The sequence below is a fragment of the Leptopilina heterotoma genome, unplaced genomic scaffold (assembly GCF_015476425.1).
Source record: "Leptopilina heterotoma isolate Lh14 unplaced genomic scaffold, ASM1547642v1 Lhet_161, whole genome shotgun sequence".
NCBI lineage: Eukaryota > Metazoa > Arthropoda > Insecta > Hymenoptera > Figitidae > Leptopilina > Leptopilina heterotoma.
In genome coordinates this window covers 2,617,206-2,637,968 of record NW_025110876.1, presented here as the reverse complement: position 1 = coordinate 2,637,968, position 20,763 = coordinate 2,617,206, and the positions used below count along the sequence as shown (strand labels likewise).

The 20,763-nt window shown below is 25.7% G+C and overlaps 1 protein-coding gene across 1 annotated transcript; it reads left to right on the top strand.

Annotated features, from left to right (window-relative positions):
* Positions 1–288: 288 nt before the first annotated feature.
* LOC122498903 (cytoplasmic aconitate hydratase-like) lies at positions 289–20,729 on the top strand. Its single transcript, XM_043606899.1, has 15 exons — positions 289–434; positions 1,211–1,303; positions 1,403–1,569; positions 1,713–1,858; positions 2,704–3,097; positions 3,437–3,608; positions 3,867–4,084; positions 9,118–9,277; positions 10,899–11,119; positions 11,353–11,509; positions 12,641–12,876; positions 12,999–13,135; positions 13,454–13,601; positions 19,769–19,935; positions 20,030–20,729. Exons 1-15 carry the CDS (start codon positions 428–430, stop codon positions 20,280–20,282), a joined length of 2,676 nt encoding a protein of 891 aa, XP_043462834.1. The 5' UTR covers positions 289–427; the 3' UTR covers positions 20,283–20,729.
* The last annotated feature ends 34 nt before the right edge of the window (positions 20,730–20,763 follow it).

Genomic DNA, 20,763 nt, shown 5'->3' with positions numbered 1-20,763 from the left:
TAATGATTCTGGGGGTTTTACTATTTTTCCGAAACGTCTAATTTGTTTCGGTACATAAATTAATAAGACCGAGTGATTAAAATTTTTTAAAGTAATTTTCTCTTGATACGCTCCTGGAGAGTACATTTAAATTTAATGGGAACCAATACCTACAAAGCATCGTTGCATAAATGTACACATAAATACTGGGTGTTTAAATTCAATGAACTTTAATATGATCCCAAAGTTCTTTGTCAGCACATAAGCAGTGGAACATTCCATCGAATGATCGTAATTACATCACAAGAACATAATTATCAGGAGCAGAATATTGTTAAAATCTTTCAAAATATATGTTAATCTAAATAGCCTAAAGCAGTAAAGCTTCTAGTACGTTCTTAAAAGACACCTAGTGGAACTGGTGGACGTGACTTCTTCAGTGACAATAATGGCAGGTAAGTGTTGTACACGGATTTTGTTTACTCTCACTTTAAATTAACTTTCTTGCTGAATGAACACTTTGTTAATATTTCCTTTTAACAATAATTCAATTACAATACTATATTTCAAGAGACTGTATAACTTATAATTTTTAACAATTGTTTATGAAAAAAAATCCCGAGAAAGTGTAACACTTTGCATTCGCTTCATTCGCCCGAATAACTTTTTTTTATTTCACATTAAAACATGTATTTTTTTATGAGTCACGAGATATTTTCATTTCACTCAAATTATCAGTAATCAATTCTATATTATACATTATTTAGAAATAACTTTTGTCTTTATTTTCAAAACAAATTTAATTCATTTCTTCATTCAAAACATAAATTAACCGTAAGGGGGAAAAATAAAAGAAAAATTGAAAATTATTTAGTTTTTAGTGAATTTTAATTTTATTCTAAATATAATAAAGTCAAGTGAAATACGTTAGGTTTTCTTCTATAATGAATTTCAACATTTGACCTTCAAGTCTCGATTGAAAGGAAATATTTTTATTATTACGCTTTACAGTTATTTATAAAAAACAAAACAACTGAATGAATTTGTATTTTTTTGCATATTCAGTGGATAATTAATTAATTTCACTATGTTTATAAATGTATTTATTATTATTTATTATTCTTAATTATTTAGCTCTATTTTTATAATTTTCTGTAGGGAAATATTTTTTATATTTTTCCATTATTTAACTGTAATTGCTTTTAATTATTGTTTTTTTTTTCTATTATAGAACCAAGCCTTTATAAGGAGCTATTGAAGAGCGTTAGTTTTGGGAAAGAAACACGTCAATTTTATGACTTGACACGTTTTGGAGAAAAATATGGTAAAGTGCCTTTTTTTAGAATTCACGTATTTTGAAATTCAAATCGCATTGACCGTTGTTGACTTTCACAAAAATAACCTAATTAAATACTTATTACAGAACGGCTGCCGTTTTCAATTAGAGTTCTTTTGGAGAGCGCCGTTCGAAATTGCGATGATTTTCAGGTGAAAAAACAGGATGTAGAGAAAATTCTAAATTGGGAGGAGAATCAGACAATTGATGAAGGCGTTGAAGTTGCATTTAAACCAGCTAGAGTCATTCTACAAGTATGCATCAATTTTAAAAAAGAAACTAGTTTTTAAATTATTTTAATTATAATATAAAACCGAAATGCATAGACTGAAATAATTAATTATGTCATTTAAGTCTACTTGTCTAGACTATTAATGAATTTAATTTTTTTTATCAGGATTTGACGGGGGTACCAGCAGTTGTTGATTTTGCTGCTATGAGAGATGCTGTAAAAAATCTAGGAGGCGATCCAGATAAAATAAATCCCATTTGTCCTTCAGATTTGGTTATCGATCATTCTGTACAAGTTGACTTTAGCAGAAGGTATAATTTATTTTCAATATTTAATTATTAATCTATATTAAACACCAGTTTAATATATTTAAAAAATTTTATATAATTGCAGATTTAAGATTTTTTAAATTCACTTATTAAGTGCATAATTAAATACTCTTATTTATTATTTTCAATCATTTTGAAAATATTTGTAGCAAGAATCCAATTATTCTTATAAATAATATTCTTTGAAAGAATTCAATTATTTTCAGAATAATTTCAGTAAAATTTCTCGAAAGAATTCAATTATTTTAAAAAAATTTTAATGAAATTTTTCAAAAGAGTTCAAATAATTTATTTCCTAAAATGTTGATAAAATTCTTAAAAATTTTGTGAATTTCAATTATTTTCAAAATTTTTAATTATGTATAATTATAAAAAAAATATACTATTTTTAAGAAATTTAAAGAAATTCTTCAAAAAAAACTTAATTACTTACGGAAATTAATTAAATTGTTTAATTCTTTAAAACATTTCAATTATTTTCAAAAATTGTAATAAAATTCTTTACAAGAATTCTTATTTTTTGCAAAAATTTCGAGAACATTCTTTGGAAAAATTCAATTGTTTTCATAAATATTAATATAAATTTTAATTAACTTTATTTACCAATTTTCCAAATATGCAATTATTATTATGTAAAAATATAATTTCTTTTCAATATTTAGAGATTAATTTATTTTAAACACCAATTCATTTATTTTAATTATCCTTTAATTTATATTTTTTATTTATTTAATATTTTTTTGTTTATTTAAAATATTTAATTTGAATTTCTTAAAAAGAATAAATTCTATGACTTTTCTGTATTTAAAAAAAAATTTTTTTTTCAGTGGAGACGCATTGAAGAAAAATGAGGAATTAGAATTCGACAGGAATCGCGAGAGATTTATATTTTTGAAATGGGGTGCGAGAGCTCTTCACAATATGTTAATTGTACCGCCAGGAAGTGGAATTGTTCATCAAGTGAATTTGGAATATTTGGCACGAGTTGTTTTCGACAAAGATGGTTTTCTCTATCCGGACAGTGTTGTTGGCACGGATTCTCATACAACGATGATTAACGGCCTTGGAGTTTTAGGTTGGGGTGTTGGTGGAATCGAAGCCGAAGCCGTGATGCTTGGTCAAGCAACTTCCATGTTACTCCCAAAAGTTGTTGGATACAAATTAGTGGGATATTTGAATCCCTACGTCACATCGACCGACCTTGTTCTGACCATAACAAAGGTACTTCACAGGTTTCAAAATACTAATCAAAAACTATAAAATAATAATAATGTAATAATTCACTATTTGCTTATTTTAAAAAATGAAAATTTTATTTAGTTTATTTATTAAAATATTAAGATAATATTTTTCTAAATAAACAACTTGTTTTTTTACTTTTTTGGTGAAAATTAAAATAATCTTTGAACAATTTGAGCAACAAAGTAAATAATATGATTAGATGAAATTTTATTGTAAAGAAATTTTAAATTTGCTTGAGAATAATTTTGTTCAAAGTGCGAATAGTTTAATTAGTTTTGAAAAGTTTCGAATTGTACTAAAAGGATAATAATTTTGTAGAATTTACGTCAACTGGGAGTTGTTGGAAAGTTTGTCGAGTTCTTTGGCCCTGGCGTTGCTCAATTAAGCATCGCTGATAGAGCAACGATTTCCAATATGTGTCCCGAGTATGGAGCAACAGTTGGTTTCTTCCCTGTTGATAAACAAACTCTCGACTACCTGGAACAAACTGGTGAGAATAAATATTTCCTACTCCTATACAAAAGGAAAAGAAAAACCGCGGGAAAATGTTATTAATAGATTCAATTTTTTTCTCTCTTCTTTTTTATTTTCAATTCAATTAATATTTATTAGTATTTAATAATATTATTTAAAATAAAATAATTAGAATTTAATTATAAATTTGGAATAATAATTTTATTTTCGATTTTTTTATGTTTCGCGAAATTTTTGAAATTGAAATATTTATATTGAAAATAATTATTTGCAGGCCGATCTGACGAACACATTGAAAGAATAACGAAATACTTGGAATCGGTTTATATGCTGCGAAATTATGACAATTCAACTCAGGATCCTGTTTTTTCGGAAGTGGTGACTCTCGACCTCGGAACTGTCGTCTCCAGTGTCAGCGGTCCCAAGAGACCTCACGATCGCGTCTCGGTGACGAATATGAAAAATGATTTTACCGCCTGTCTCACAAGCAAGGTGAGTCCTTAAAAATTATTAAAAAAAGGATTAAAATTTTAAACCTGAAAATAATTTACAATCACTGAAATGAACAATTAAAATGGTTCTTGAAGTATTTTCAGTACACATATGGGACGAACAATACCCAGTGACGAAAAAAATTATAATAACGTCATCAAGGTATCGTTCATCGCATTTTGCACTTTGCCTCCAAAAAATTAACCAAAAAAAAATTAAAAATCGTTGATAATGTTGATTTTTGGATAACAGGGTTATTGGTAACTACTGCTGTGATATGAAAATAATAAAACACATCACTGCAATAGTTCCTTTCAACCCCGTAACCTTATTAGTTTCTCCTTTCTTCTTGTACGCCAAAAAAAAAAGAAAATCCTTGATTGAAGATGAAAAATTAACGATGATTAGTCCAATATTCATTCTACTTTGTTAACCTAGCTTTATGGCCTGATTTCTCCATACAGTTAGATCACCAAAGAAAAACAAATAGGACAAGTAGTTTTTTTTCTTGTAATTTCTTTCTCTCTGCAAATCCTGGTTGCGCTGGTTTTTCTTTCAAGTCAGGGACGAGTATTTCGATCTAGTCACAATTTTAAAGTGCATCGTGCCACTAGATCGATACTACGCCTATGACTGGAAGAATTATCGATGATTCTTGGATGTTGATGATGATGATGATGATGATGATAGTCTTTCTTTTTTGTTGAAAAGGAGTGGATGTTTGGATGAATCCTACCCGGTGAGAACATTGATTTATCGCACCGGACGAGATTACACCCGACATTGACCCCTCCTTTGAGGAAAAGAAAAATCTTATAAAATTTAAATTTTCTTTCAATTTCTATAAATTATTTCACACAATTTAGAAAAAATTGTTCTTTTTCAAACTACACGAAAACAAAAATTCGAAAATTTACCACTTTTCTTAAATTAATTTTTCCGAAAATAAATTTAGAAATAATTTGCAATCACAATAATCACTTGAGAAGAAATTTGAAAAAAAACTTGATATTCACAGGAAAATTTTGAGAGATATGCAAAAACTTGTTTGAGACGATGATGTTAGAGACTTGAAGTTTACAGGTAACTCGGAAGTAAAGTAATGACAAATGGGACCAAGAGTAGGGCCCTTTTATAGTTGAGGGTCACGTTTCCCCTTCCTGAATTCGAGGAACTCACCCTCGATTGTTCCTTCATTCATTGATTGGTTGAGAAAATTTTGTACCTGCGGCGAATTTTCATTTTGGTCCTGCCTCTAAATTTTTGCAGATTTAGAATTTTTTTTGTTTGCTATTAATTGTTTACAGATTATTTAAAATCTTACAGAAATTGACATTTGCAATAACAATTTTCATATTATAAATATTAGATTCTTATATTAATATTATTAAATATTAAATACTTAATTTAAAATTACCGTTATTTGAAATTCAAGAATATAATTCTTAAAAATAGACATTTTTCATTTCTAATTTTATTTTTAATTTTAATTTTAATTTTACAATTCAAATTTTCCAATTTCAATATTTAAAAAATTAAAAACTCAATAATTGATTTTAATTTCATCAAGTTATGAATTTTCTATCGATTTTTAATTCCCAGTGAACGTTTCAAATACTTGGAAGAATCTTATTACTTACAAGTTGCATTTGTTGCGAAAAAATCTTTTTTTTTAATTCACTGAGCAAACTACTTTTGTGAAATTCAATTCTCCTTCCTCTGTTTTTTGCCAAGCAGTAGTTTCGTCAAGTTTCGTAAGAATTTTTTTCAAATTATAATTGGAATATTAATAGAATAAATGTCATTGCAGAGGAATTTACATTTTCAAAAAAGAATCGTTGTAAAATTTGAGAAAGTTGAGAGATAAAAGTAATAATTAAAATCTACTTAAGAAAATAGGGATGTAATCTCTTTTTTTCTTTTCTTATTCAAAAATCTTTGCTCATTAAATAATCATTTAAAGTAAATTAATATTGATTCTCTAATATTTAAGAATGGCCAAAAATATGACATCGTTAGAGATAAATTTGTAAATTCAGAAAAACAATTTGTTTGAAATTTTTTATTTTTTTTGTAATTGAAAATTTTTACATTTTTATTTCAATTTTAGCAGATTTCTTAATAGTGAAACTTTTTGAATAAATTTACGTTTAAAAATTATTCACTATTATTAAAAGTTATTGACTCTAAGGTCAAATTGTCTTAAATTGTTTTTCTTATTTTCTTGTATATAAACACATTCTACCGCTGTTGAAAATAGTCGTTACATCAATTTTATCAGTTTAAATAAATTTTTGCAATACTTTCTCAAAATCGGAAAAAAATATAAAATGTAAATTTGCAAAAAAATTTAAATAATCTTATGGAAATGAAAATTAGATTGCCAATTATTATTGTTGTCATTATTATATAATTTAATTATTAATATTGCTATTATTATATAATAATTATAAATTTATTAAATTTTTTTTTATAAATTTTTTTAATAATGAAATGAAATAATTTATTAGTTTACAAAAATTAATCAAAATAATTGAATTATTAAAATTTTTAAAAATATTAAAGTTGAATGAAATAAGAAATTTTTGTTTTCATACCAATTAATTTTTTAACTCTTGCACTAAAATGTTGGACCTTTCTCAAAGAAGAATACACGAGAACTGTCTTTGCATTTGAAAAGTGGTGGAGGTGTGCTTAACAAAAATTGCTGATGTCGCATCCTTTTTATTTTGCACATCTCACACATTATTTCGTTGTTACTGACTTGCACTCAATTTCCGTGTAAGTTTTCGTCTAATTATTTTGCAATCGAGTTTTTTCTTTGATTTGCATTGCTTTAATTATTCGAAACCTTTAAAATTGTTTCTCAATTTTTTTTCGACAATAATTATATAAATGGAATTTTAATCTAATTTAATAATAAAAATATTTTAAGTATATTAAAATTTAGTTAATAATTTACGATTTTGTAATTGAATAATTACTATTTTGGTTTTGTTGCTTTTTTTATTTTTGCTTTTGCTTTTATTTTTACATTTTTTTTTTGCCTTTATTTTGTTTTTCTATTATTGCCTTTCAAATATTGTCAAAAGTTTTGGAAATTATTCAGGACCAGGACGAATGGAATTTGGAAAATGACAGTTGAAAATAATTTTGTGTTGAGAAAATTGATATTTATAGATAAATTAGTAGCTATAGAAGAGTGCAATAAGATTTTACAGTAGTTTTAAGGGTCTTAAGGCTTTAGTCAGGTAAAATTTTTCAAATTTTGACCTTGCAGATTTTAGGCACATCTGCAACGTTTTATGAGCCACCTTTTTGGCGAATTATCTTTGAGGATCTAAAATGGTTTAACAAAAATCCCTCTTTACAATATTTTCAGTTAGGATTTACAGTGGCTAATTTCAATTTTCTTTGGTCGCAATAACTCAACTTTTCGTAACAACACAATTTTCAGTGTGTTATAAGAGTACACTTTGTAAACAAATTTTTAAATTACCCTTGAGTATTCACTCTCGAGATTTTTCATTATTTCAAATTCGATTAAAATTTTTGTTTCAATTATGGTGGTTTTAATTTTAATTCATTTTCTTTACAAATTGCTAACAAATAAATTTTATTATTTAACAAATTTAACTATATTCAATATTATTCACAAAATTATAATTTTAAATTTATTTATTATTATCGTTGTTATTATTATTATTATTATTATTATTATTATTTATTTCTAGGGGATAGTGGGGTAAACCGGCCATACTAACGGTTTTTTTTTTACTCTTGTGACTAAATGAATCAACCGATTTCATTTTTTGATGGCTTGTTTGAAAGATCATTTATTTGCGCAACTTTTTCCCAGAGACACCTATACTTAATCTTTTATTATTTAGTTGCTGTGTTAACCCACCTCCTGGGGTAAACCAGCCACCCCCATGGGGCAAACCGGTTTGCCCCACAGTCTTATTTTGAAAATTAATATTAGTTTTAAAAAAACACTTTGCAAATTCATCAAAGTTTTTGGTGGTAATTATTCCTGAGGTGTGTACCTTCAAAACCTAAGACCTAATATTTGGAAATATTACACGATTTCCTCAGAATTTCCTTAAGAACAAGTTCGTAAAAGTACTAAAAAATCTAAAAAAAAACTTTTGCCCCCAGCGTTGCACAAACAAAAGTAAAAAATGTCAAACTAAAAATTAGGTATACTACACATGGTTGTTTCAAATTTCTAAACGACACTTTTGACAATTTCGCCATTTCGGAGATATTGACACCTGGACAGTTTGCCTCACTCTCCCCTATTTATTATTTATTTATTATACAATAAATTAGATTGCGATTGTTATAATAATATTACTTATTTTTTATTTTAGTTAATTAATTAATATTAATTAATTATTTAAAACAATTAATTATTAATAAAATTTCTTTTAATTTTCATTGAAAAGTGACTGAGCTTTAAACATTGGAATTTTGCAAATTAATATTTTTTTTCTTATCTATAGAGTTTAATAAACTCAAATAATTATAACGCCTCTTCGGCAAAAAAATCTTGTAATTGTATAGAATTTGCAAAAGTCAATGTCGCAATGAATTCTTTGGTATTTAGAATTTCTTTCAACGATTGCTCAGTAAGTAATATTGTAATTGACAAGCAAAAGGAACTGTTTAATCGTCCTCAAATTTTATATACTTCATCATATTTATCTTTTTCTGTATACAAACTGCACCTGCACTAATTTATTAAACATTCCGTCTATTTAAAAAATAATGCGATCAAATTCATAAATTCTATTATTGAGTTTACAATTTTTTTACTCCAGAAAATAATTTTTTCTATTTATGGATTTTTTTTAAATAATAAGTAAAATAAAACAATTTTATTTATGTTTCATTTACGGAAGGAAAATATTTAATTCATTTAATTTTTATATTCAATTTTAGTATTTCAGTTATTTGTGGAAAATTTATTTTCTTAAAATTTCGTATCTATATTGAAGAACGTTAATTATTTTTTTGTATTATATTTTCAGGTAGGATTCAAGGGTTTTGGTATACCTCGGGAAAAATTGCAAGCTGAAGGGACTTTTGAATTTGAAGGAAAAGAATACAAATTGAAACATGGGTCTGTGGTCATTGCAGCTATTACTAGCTGTACAAATACAAGTAACCCGAGCGTTATGCTTGGTGCAGGTAATTCTAAATCCTAACACCGCCTATCTAATGTTTCATCTTTTTGCATTTTCATTCTCTTACATAGAATTTATTACCTGGCTAAATACATTATTTTCACTGAAACTTATAATTCTATGCGTAAAATTTGTTATTTTACAAAATTCTTAAATCCACAATTTTTCATATTTTTCTCATTTTTAATAAAAATAAAATAAAATCCAAATTTCAATTATTAAAAAAGGAAAACCGTTAGATTTAGAGACCAAAAATAAAATATTTAATATATTTTTATTTAAAAATAAGAAAACTTTAAAGTTAGTTGTTTTCGTTTGCTTTTTTGTTTCCTAAGTTTTTCGATAATTTTTTTCTATTAATGTTTTTCGAATTTTAAAATTAATGAAATTCTAATTTAATGTTTTAAATATTCGATAATTAAAGAAAATAATTAAACAAAATTGGTTTGAATTGAAAATCATAATTTATTTTTACTTTCAAAAACATAAAAATAGTTCATTATAAATTATTGTAGAAAAATTAATTATTATTAATGCAATATACGACGACGATTAATGTCATTTATTTTATAAAGAAAAGTGGATTTTATTTATTTAAATGTTTTGTTCTATGTGGAATTCAACAATGTATTTATAGAAATTTCATATAATTTTTGTTCTAATTATAGTTTACATTTTTACTAATTCAGATTTAGAGAATAAGTTTTGTGATACTTTTTTAAAAGATTGCATTTTTGTTAAATATGTGTTGTTGTTTTTGTAACTTTTATAATTTTAAATCTAAAATAATCAAATTCTTACATAGAATTTTATTAAAATTTTTGAAATTAATTTAATTGTTTCGAAGAATTTTATTGAAATTTTGGAAAATAATTGAATTTTGGCTAATAATTTTATTAAAATTTTGATAAATGTAAGAATCCTTTCCATAATTTTTATTAAAATGTTTGAAAATATTTAAATTCTGTCGAAGAATTCAATTAAAATTGTATTGAAATAATTGAATTTTAATAAAGAATTTTATTAAACCTCTGAGAACACACCTCTTTTTTAGATCATTTTTCAAAGCTCAACCGATTTTGAACTGTTATTCTGATGAAACTGAAGAATTTTTTTAAGTATAGTTTAAACTCTGTGAAATAAGACTGTATACTTGAAAATCCTTATTAAAAATGGAACATGGAGTCTAAAAGACCCCATGTGTTCTCCGAGGATTAAAATTTCAAAAAATAATTGAATTCTCTCCAAAAATGTTATTAAACTCAGTTAATTTTTTTTAATTTTGAGTCTGAAATTATTCCAAAACTGAAGTAGATATTTCAAAATAAAATGTTTGTAATTTGCATAATAATAATAATAATAATAATAATAATAATAATAATAATAATAATAATAATAATAATAATAATAATAATAATAATAATAATAATAATAATAATAATACCTAATAATAATAATAATAAATTGAATACCGCGTGGAGATAAATTACCTAATTATTCTTTGACCTATAATATTTGTGATTTTTATTGCAAACATGATCAAAGGAAATAACAAGCCAGTCTTCTTTATTGAAATTTCGATTTTTTTTTATTTTGTTTGTTAAATGTTATTTTGTCTATTTTAGGTCTCCTTGCGAAAAAGGCAGTGGAAGCAGGGCTCAGCGTCGCACCTTACATAAAAACATCTCTCTCACCTGGTTCAGGGGTGGTGACTTATTATCTAAAAGAGAGTGGAGTATGTCCTGCACTTACAAAATTAGGTTTTGAAATTGTGGGTTACGGATGTATGACCTGTATTGGAAACAGTGGACCACTCACTGAGCCAATAGTCGAAGCAATAGAGAAGGTATTTTTTTAAACTGCTAAAGAATTAAGATATTTTTAGGATCTTTTTTTTCTCTAAATTAATGAAAATATTTAAACAATTATTTTCTATTCTTTATATTGAAAAACAAAATATTTCTTTTTCGGAGTGTACTACTCGTCAAATAAATATTCTTTGAGAGATTTGTGACTTTCTTGCTGGGGGTCTCGAGTAATCCAGTGTCATTTATGCTTTAACAATATTATTTTGAATAGAATGAACTCGTTTGTTGTGGAGTCCTCTCTGGCAATCGTAATTTTGAAGGAAGAATTCATCCTAATACAAGGGCAAACTACCTGGCATCGCCTTTACTAGTAATTGCTTATGCTATTGCCGGAACTGTTGACATTGACTTTGAAAAAGATCCCTTGGGTAAAAAACAAACTTTCCCTTCTAATTTGTGCAAACTCATTTATTTTAAATTTTGCGGAAATTGAAGAGGAATTCAAAAAATACCAATTTATTTCAATGAATTATATAATTGAAAGTATACTTTTGAAATTAGAAAATCATTGTTATTATTATTAAATGTTATTATTAATTGTTATTATTATTTAATAAAATAAAATCCAAATTTCAATTATTAAAAAAGGAAAACCGTTAGATTTAGAGACAAAAAATAAAATATTTAATATATTTTTATTTAAAAATAAGAAAACTTTAAAGTTAGTTGTTTTCGTTTGCTTTTTTGTTTCCTAAGTTTTTCGATAATTTTTTTCTTTTAATGTTTTTCGAATTTTAAAATTAATGAAATTCTAATTTAATGTTTTAAATATTCGATAATTAAAGAAAATAATTAAACAAAATTGGTTTGAATTGAAAATCATAATTTATTTTTACTTTCAAAAACATAAAAATAGTTCATTATAAATTATTGTAGAAAAATTAATTATTATTAATGTAATATACGACGACGATTAATGTCATTTATTTTATAAAGAAAAGTGGATTTTATTTATTTAAATGTCTTGTTCTATGTGGAATTCAACAATGTATTTTTAGAAATTTCATATAATTTTTGTTATAATTATAGTTTACATTTTTACTAATTCAGATTTAGAAAATAAGTTTTGTGATACTTTTTTAAAAGATTGCATTTTTGTTAAATATGTGTTGTTGTTTTTGTAACTTTTATAATTTTAAATCTAAAATAATCAAATTCTTACATAGAATTTTATTAAAATTTTTGAAATTAATTTAATTGTTTCGAAGAATTTTATTGAAATTTTGGAAAATAATTGAATTTTGGCTAATAATTTTATTTAAATTTTGATAAATGTAAGAATCCTTTCCACAATTTTTATTAAAATGTTTGAAAATATTTAAATTCTGTCGAAGAATTCAATTAAAATTGTTATTATTATTATTGTATTACGAGTTGTTTTATTATTTAAGTAATAATTTAATTTACTATTTTATTACACATTTTTTTGTGTAAAATAAATATTTCGTAAATGCTAATAAAATAAATTCAATAATTAGTAATTTATTTTTGAAATTCAGGTCGTAGATCCGATGGAACTAACATTTATTTGCGAGATATATGGCCAACGAGGGCAGAAATTCATGCTGTTGAACAGAGATATGTTATTCCGGCAATGTTTAAGGAAGTCTATAGTCGACTCGAGAAAGGTAGCAACACCTGGCGAAGCTTAAAAGCACCTGAAAGCCAACTGTATCCCTGGGATTCTGATTCTACTTACATAAAAAATCCACCTTACTTTGAGAATCTCACCAAGGTAAAATAATTGTAATCAACGTGAGATAAAAGAAATTGAACTCAAAGAAAATTATTTATATATTTACGCCTTTATGCTAATATTTTTCATTACGTAAATTGTTTTTCTTTCATTATTTTCAGGAACTGCCAAAGCATAAACCATTGATAAAAGCTAGAGTTCTTTTGAATTTGGGAGATTCGGTAACAACTGATCACATTAGTCCTGCTGGAAGTATTGCTCGCAATTCACCGGCTGCGAGATATTTATTGGGTCGCGGGTTTGTATTGATTTTGTTTTTCTACAATTAATTTTTATTAAATTATTGTTTTAAAATTACATGTAACTTTAATTTTTCTCATCATTTTGAAATTAATTTATAATTTCTTTCACATTTCAGAATTAAATTAAATTTAAATATTACAATCAATATTATATAATTTATTACTTTTTTAAGTTTTACTAACTTAATTTTAACAATTTACATTAACAATTTTAAAAATTATTGGTTTAAATTGGAACAAAACGAGTTAGTCATAAATATTCTAAATATTTTTTTCTTTATATACCTACTTAATTATAATTTTTTTTAAAATAGATTAACTCCAAGAGGTTTTAATTCCTATGGAGCTCGCAGAGGCAACGATGCAGTTATGGCAAGAGGAACATTTGCAAACATTCGACTTGTAAATAAATTCATCGGCAGTCCTGGACCAAGAACTATTTACATTCCAAATAACGAAGAGGTAAATCAAGATCAGTATATTTACAAATCTTTTCGAAAATTTTTTTTTTAAATTTAATTTAGTTTTAACATTTAACTCTTAAAATTAAAATAAAAAGGAAAAAAATAACATTGAAAAATATTTTTATTATTATTTTAATATTATTTAATTATTTTGTAATTATTTCTTTCGAAGAATATAATATAAATAAATATAAATCTATAAAAATAATTTAATTATTTTAAAGAATTTCTTTTATTGTTCTGAAAACAATGAAATTTTTAAAGTGATAAACTGTTATAAAGAATTTCTTTCAAATCCATAAAAATTAAAAATTTTATTATTGAATTTTATTAAAATTTTTAGGAAATAATTGAATAGTGGTGAATAATTTTATTCTGTTTTTTGAAAAAAATTAAATTCATTCGATGAATTTTATTAAAGTTGTATTGAAGGTAATTGAATTCTTATAAAAAATTTTATCAAAACTTTTGAAAATAAAAGTTGAATTGTTTTGAAAAATTTTATAAAAATTGTTTTGAAGATAATTAAATTCTTCTCAGCATTATATTTCAATTTTCTAAAATAATTTAATTAATTCAAGGAATTTTATTAAAATATAGGTAGAAAATAATTAAATTCTTTCAAAAAAATTCTTTAATTTATTGAATATAATCGATTTTGTTTATTTATTTATTTATTCATTTACGGGCAATGAGTCCCATTCGATAAAGTACTAAAAATAATTAACAGTTATAAAGATGTTGTAAACATTAGGCTGCGTTATTATTATAATTATAAAGAACAATTTACGTAGATCCCTAACGAAACCAGACAAAGAATTATTAAAGAAATCCAGCTGATCCGCATGGTAGTTAGCTAATTTACATATTCTTATCGTAGTTGAGTTATCTCGATAACAAGTTCTCGAATAAGGTATCGCGAACGGCCGAACATGCCGTGATGGTCTTATAGGAGCAGAAAAGTTGACTGATGCTAAGATCTGGGAGCAATTGATTATATTATTTATAATTTTAAATAAGAAAAGCAAGTCATTATATAGAAATCTGGATGATATTAAAGGAATAATTTTGAAGCAAGATCGAAGGTTGTCATAGTCATGTGAATAAGGATCATATCTAACACCTATCTGCTTTGCTGCGAATCTTAAAAATCTATTTTGAACTCTCTCGAGCTTGATCAAATACACCTGGTTATACGGTGACCAAACAATTGATAAGAATTCAATATTAGATCTTACCAAGCAAAAATATAATGTTTTTAGGGCTGTTATATTATGAAAGCAAGACGCGTTTCTTGTTATAAAACCAAGCATACGCAATGCTTTGTTTACCGTCTCAGTCACATGTCGTGAAAAAGAGAAAGACTCGCATAATAGGATTCCAAGGTCTCGAATCTCAGACACTCTGGCAACTTCATTACCATCAATCGCGTAACAATGTCTCAAGATGATAGTACGTTTACTGAAAGAAATAACATAACATTTATTTAAGTTTAATGAAAAATTGTTTTTGGTGGACCAAACATGTAGACTATTCAAGTCAGATTGGAGACAAAGAAAATCATCATGTGAGGTAATTGATTTATACATCTTGAGATCATCGGCAAACAAAAGAAAGCAAGAAAATTTAAACACTGTATTAATGTCATTCATAAATAAAAGAAACAAGAGAGGTCCAAGATTCGAGCCCTGAGGAACACCAGATATTGCTAAAAACGTGTTAGAATAGTCATAATTGACCCTGACAGATTGTTATCTATCAGCGAGGTAACTCCCCATCCACGAAAGAAACTGATTCGAAAACCCCATTGCACTCAACTTGTCAAGCAGAATACCGTGATCAACTCTATCGAATGCTTTGTAAAAGTCAGCCAGGGTGTCTAGCGAACCGGGAAATCGGGAAAAACCGGGAAAAACCCGGGAATTTGGTTCGACCTCAAAAAACCGGGAAAAACCCGGGAATTTTCTATTTATAGGGTATTTTTTGAATTATGTATATAAAAAATTATAATTTTTTTCAAAATCGTCAAGGGTAAATTGATAGTATGAAGCAGTAGTAAAAATAATAACTTAAATTTTATTTAAAACTAACTTTAGTATACGTTATATTATAAAAGTTAAAGGATTTGTACTATTATTATTTTTATATAACAATTTATAGGTATACAATACGTAACAAATTTTATAAGAAGAAATTAAGAATCTTCTGTGATATAGGAAAGGCAAAGATTTTACTTTTTAAAACTAAATATGGGGCATTCCATTTCAAAACGATCCTCCTTATAAACAATTGACATTGTAAGGCAATTTTTAAATCATTATTTCTTATATTTATTGAAGCCAAACTTTATTTACTATTAGTGGTTTTAAAACAAAAATTTCTCAACTTTATAATGGTAGAAATTTTTTTTTTTAAATAATAGAATTTATGAAAAAAATTAAGTTTGAAAGATAACCTTTTTGAATATCTCAAAACACGTCGCATCCGATTTTCTTGAAACTTATGTAAAAATAAAGCTTAAATATTCTAGTTTAATTCTATGTAAACATTACAATGTGCAATTCATGGTTTGAGAAATTAATTAAATTTTACAAGTATTTCAAAGGGTATAATGTATGTACCGAGCGGAATTTTTTTCAAATTTTTCTACACTTCAACCTCTGACATCTTTGTAAAATTTAATAAATTTCTTAAATTCCCCTGAATTGACAATTATATTATAAAGTTGAGAAATTTTTATAAGTGAAATTTTGATATTCTATGTCAAGTTTTTAGAAATTATTGTATAACTTTAATCATTGTAATTTAATAAAAACAATATTTAATTACGTAAATAATGTTATTGATAAACATTTAAATATGTTTTTAAATCCTTTGTGAATATCCGGGAAAATTATTCAAGAACCCGGGAAAAAACTGGGAATTTTAAATTGACGAATCGCTAGACACCCTGTCAGCGTAAACGACGTCAACCTGAGTTTTACCCTCAAGATAGTTAAGAATGCTATCAGCAATTAATATACAAAGATTCGTATTAGCAGACCTTCCCCTCATGAAGCCATGCTAATTTTTATTTTGTTAATAATAATAATAATTAATAATTTTATTATTAAAATTTTTGATAGAAAATTAAACTCTTTTAAACAATTTTATTAAAGTGTTTGTAAATAATTAAATTCTCTTAAAGAATTTCTAAAAGTTTTTTGAAAATAATGTAGTTTTTTTGAATAACTTTAATTGAAAATTCAAAATAATTGAATTAAGCAAAGAAGTTATTACACTTTTTAAAATAATCGTATTTGTTAATAATTATAATTAAATATTTGATTATTGAAGTTTATTAAAATTGTATTGAAAATAATTTAATTCTTTTGAAGTATTTTATAACGAATTAAGAAAAAAATTGAATTCTTTCGTGAAAGTTTATTGAAAATAATTGAATTTTTGCAAAGATTTTACTATTTAAAAAAATAATTGAATTGCTTTAAAGGATTTAATAAAATTTTTGAAAATAATTGAATTGTATCGTGAAATTTTATTAAAATTTGGTTGAAAATAATTAAATTTTTGCAAAAAATTTTACTGTTTATAAAAATAATTAAATTCTTTGAAGAATGTTGTTATTTATAGAAATAATTGAATTTCTGACATTATAAACAATAATAATTAATTATGTACTTAACATTGCTACTAAATGTACTAAAATGCGATGAAAGTAAAATAATAATGTTAATTGTAAAAAAATTGGACAAGTGCGAGTTGTACTCGCACTGCAATGGCGGGTTCCGTACACAAATATTAAAACAATACTTGCAACATTTATCGGTAATTGGTAGGGGGCGCATGACTATTCCCCAAATGTCATTTTTCCGAAATGTCATTTTACCGAACTGCACTTTTGCGAATACTCATTTTTGCGAAAAGCCAATTTTGCGAAATGTCACTTTTGCGAATTGTCATTTTTTCGAAAAGCTATTTTTGCAAATTGTCATTTTTGCGAATCGCCATTTTAACGAATTGTCAATTTTCCGAAAAGTCATTTTTGCGAATCGACATTTTTACGAATTATCAATTTTCCGAAAAGTCATTTTTGCGAATTGTCATTTTTACGAAAAGACATTTTTGTGAAATGTCATTTTTGCGAAAAGACATTTTTGCGAAAAGTCATTTTTACGAATTACCATTTTTGCGAATTGTCATTTTTAAGAAATGTCATTTTTGCGAATCGCTATTTTTACGAATCGCCATTTTTACGAATTGTCATTTTTGCGAAAAGTTATTTTTACGAATTGTCATTTTTGCGAAAAGCTATTTTTGCGAACTGTCATTTTTGCGAATCGACATTTTTACGAATTGTCAATTTTCCGAAAAGTTATTTTTGCGATTCGCCATTTTTACGAATTGTCAATTTTTCGAAAAGTCATTTTAGCGAATCGTCATTTTTGCGAAAAATACAATAGTGAATTTATAGACCTACAAGTTTTCTATTGTATTTTTCGCAAAAATGACAATTCGCAAAAATGACTTTTCGGAAATTTGACAATTCGTAAAAATGGCGATTCGCAAAAATGACTTTTCGGAAAATTGATAATTCGTAAAAATGTCGATTCGCAAAAATGACAATTCGCAAAAACGACAATTCGTAAAAATAACTTTTCGCAAAAATGACTATTCGCAAAAATGACAATTCGTAAAAATGTCGATTCGTAAAAATAGCGATTCGCAAAAGTGACAATTCGCATAAATGACATTTCGCAAAAATAACAATTCGCAAAAATGTCAATTCGTAAAAATAACTTTTCGCAAAATTGGCTTTTCGCAAAAATGACATTTCACAAAAATGTCTTTTCGTAAAAATGACAATTCGCAAAAATGAGTTTTCGAAAAATTGACAAATCGTAAAAATGGCGATTCGCAAAAATGACTTTTCGGAAAATTGACAATTCGTAAAAATGGCCATTCGCAAAAATGACAATTCGCAAAAATAGCTTTTCGCAAAAATGACAATTCGCAAAAGTGACATTTCGCAAAATTGGCTTTTCGCAAAAATGACTATTCGCAAAAGTACAGTTCGGTAAAATGACATTTCGGAAAAATGACATTTGGGGAATAATCATGCGTCCCAATTGGTAGAATTGAAATAAACAATTAAAAAAATATATTAAAATCATTTGATAAAAAAGAATAACTAAAAAAATTAAAGTATTGTATATATCAAATATTGTAAACAATAATAAGCAGAGGAACTATAATTTTGAAAATTTTGTTCCTCTGCTTATTATTGTTTACAATATTAGATATACAATACTTTAATTTTTTTTAGTTATTTCTTATTATCAAATGATTTTAATATATTTTTTTAATTGTTTCTTTTAATTCTACTAATTACCGATAAATGTTGCAAGTATTGTTTTAATATTTGTGTACGGAACCCGCCATTGCAGTGCGAGTACAACTCGCACTTGTCCAATTTTTTTTTATTTTTAGTTAAGAAATTAAAGTCAGAAAACAATCTCTCATTTATTCTCTTAAAATTTCAATCTTTCTTAAAATATTTAATGCCACGTGTTTAAACTAAAAAAAATTTAAAAAAATTTTTTTTTTTGAAAAAAAAAATTTAAAACAAAATTTTTTGTCGTCAGACTGTAATAATACACCAGGATGCCAATTTCCAGCTCATTAGGTCAAATAATGTAAAAGTTAGGGAAAACAAATTTTTTTTTAAAATTTTTTAGTTTTTCCTTGACAACGCTATGGCCATCATTACATATCAAGTTCTCTATATTTTTCCTGTAATATTCGAGTAAAAATACACCAGCATGCAAAATTTCAGCTCTCCATGTCGAATAGTTTAGAAGTTAAGGGGGGGGGGAATGGTCACTTTTTATGCATTTTTGGCCAAAAATCTTGTTATTTCCTTGACAACGCTATGCCCATCACGTCCAATCACATTCGCTATATTTTTCCTGTAATCTACGTGTGAAAATACATATCTGGACCAAATTTGAGCTCTTTAGGTCAAATAGTTTAGCCGCTAGGGGGGGGACACGATTTGGCTACGGACAACAGAGTCTCACCAATAGGGTTCCGCCGATACACCGTAGGTGTACGGAACCCTAAAAAGTAAATTATTAGAATAATATCTAATAAAATCATGCTTTTTAGATGGACATTTTTGACGCGGCGGAAAAATACATTAAAGATGATACTCCCCTCGTTGTATTGGCTGGAAAAGAATATGGATCAGGTTCATCTCGAGATTGGGCAGCGAAAGGACCATTCCTTCTTGGAATCCGAGCAGTAATCGCTGAATCGTACGAAAGAATTCATAGGTAAAAGAAAAATATTTATTAATTTGAAATTATTAAGAAAATAATGAATAATAATAGTAAATAAATAATCGTAATGAATAATTTTTATCCACAGATCCAATCTTGTTGGTATGGGTGTCATTCCATTGCAATATTTGCCAGGTGATACGGCGGAAACATTAGGATTAACAGGATTTGAACAATTTGACATTAACATTCCAGACGATATTCAGCCAGGACAAAATATCACTGTCAACACTGATACTGGTAAAGAATTTAAAGTAATTGTACGTTTCGACACTGAAGTTGATCTTACTTATTACAACCATGGAGGAATTCTTAATTATATGATCAGAAAAATGCTTTGATAAGATTGTGACAATTTTTATATTTTTGAAACTGATTTTTTAAAACAGATTATTTTTATTGTTTTCAATGTGGTTTAATCAAGTTTTTTGTTTCATATTTTTCAATGTAATTAATGTGTTAGAAATTTTTATAAACAATGTAGAACAAAATATTGTATTTAGTTAAATTTATGTTTTAGAATTTGTCACAAGATTTTATTTCGTTCTATTTTTTACATATCTTATTCGGACTGACTTTATTTTATTGACTATTTTTATATATATATACATATATAAATTATGTGAATATTTTTTAAATAGTGTACGAAATTATATAAAACTAAATTAAATTAAATTCTTAGTCATTCATTCATTTACAGACTTTTTCATTTCTTTCTAATTCCTAAATACTCTTAAAAACGTTTTTTAAAGAAATTCTTAAATTAAAAATTATGAATTAAAAAAAAACCTATGAAACAATAATAAAATCGAATTCAACAAA

What these genes read in the sequence shown, in the direction of transcription:
- LOC122498903 (XM_043606899.1), top strand. An exon ending in ACGTTTTGGAGAAAAATATG is followed by an intron (nt 1,304 to 1,402) that starts GTAAAGTGCCTT and finishes TACTTATTACAG; the next exon opens with AACGGCTGCCGTTTTCAATT. An exon ending in GAGCGTTATGCTTGGTGCAG is followed by an intron (nt 9,278 to 10,898) that starts GTAATTCTAAAT and finishes TGTCTATTTTAG; the next exon opens with GTCTCCTTGCGAAAAAGGCA.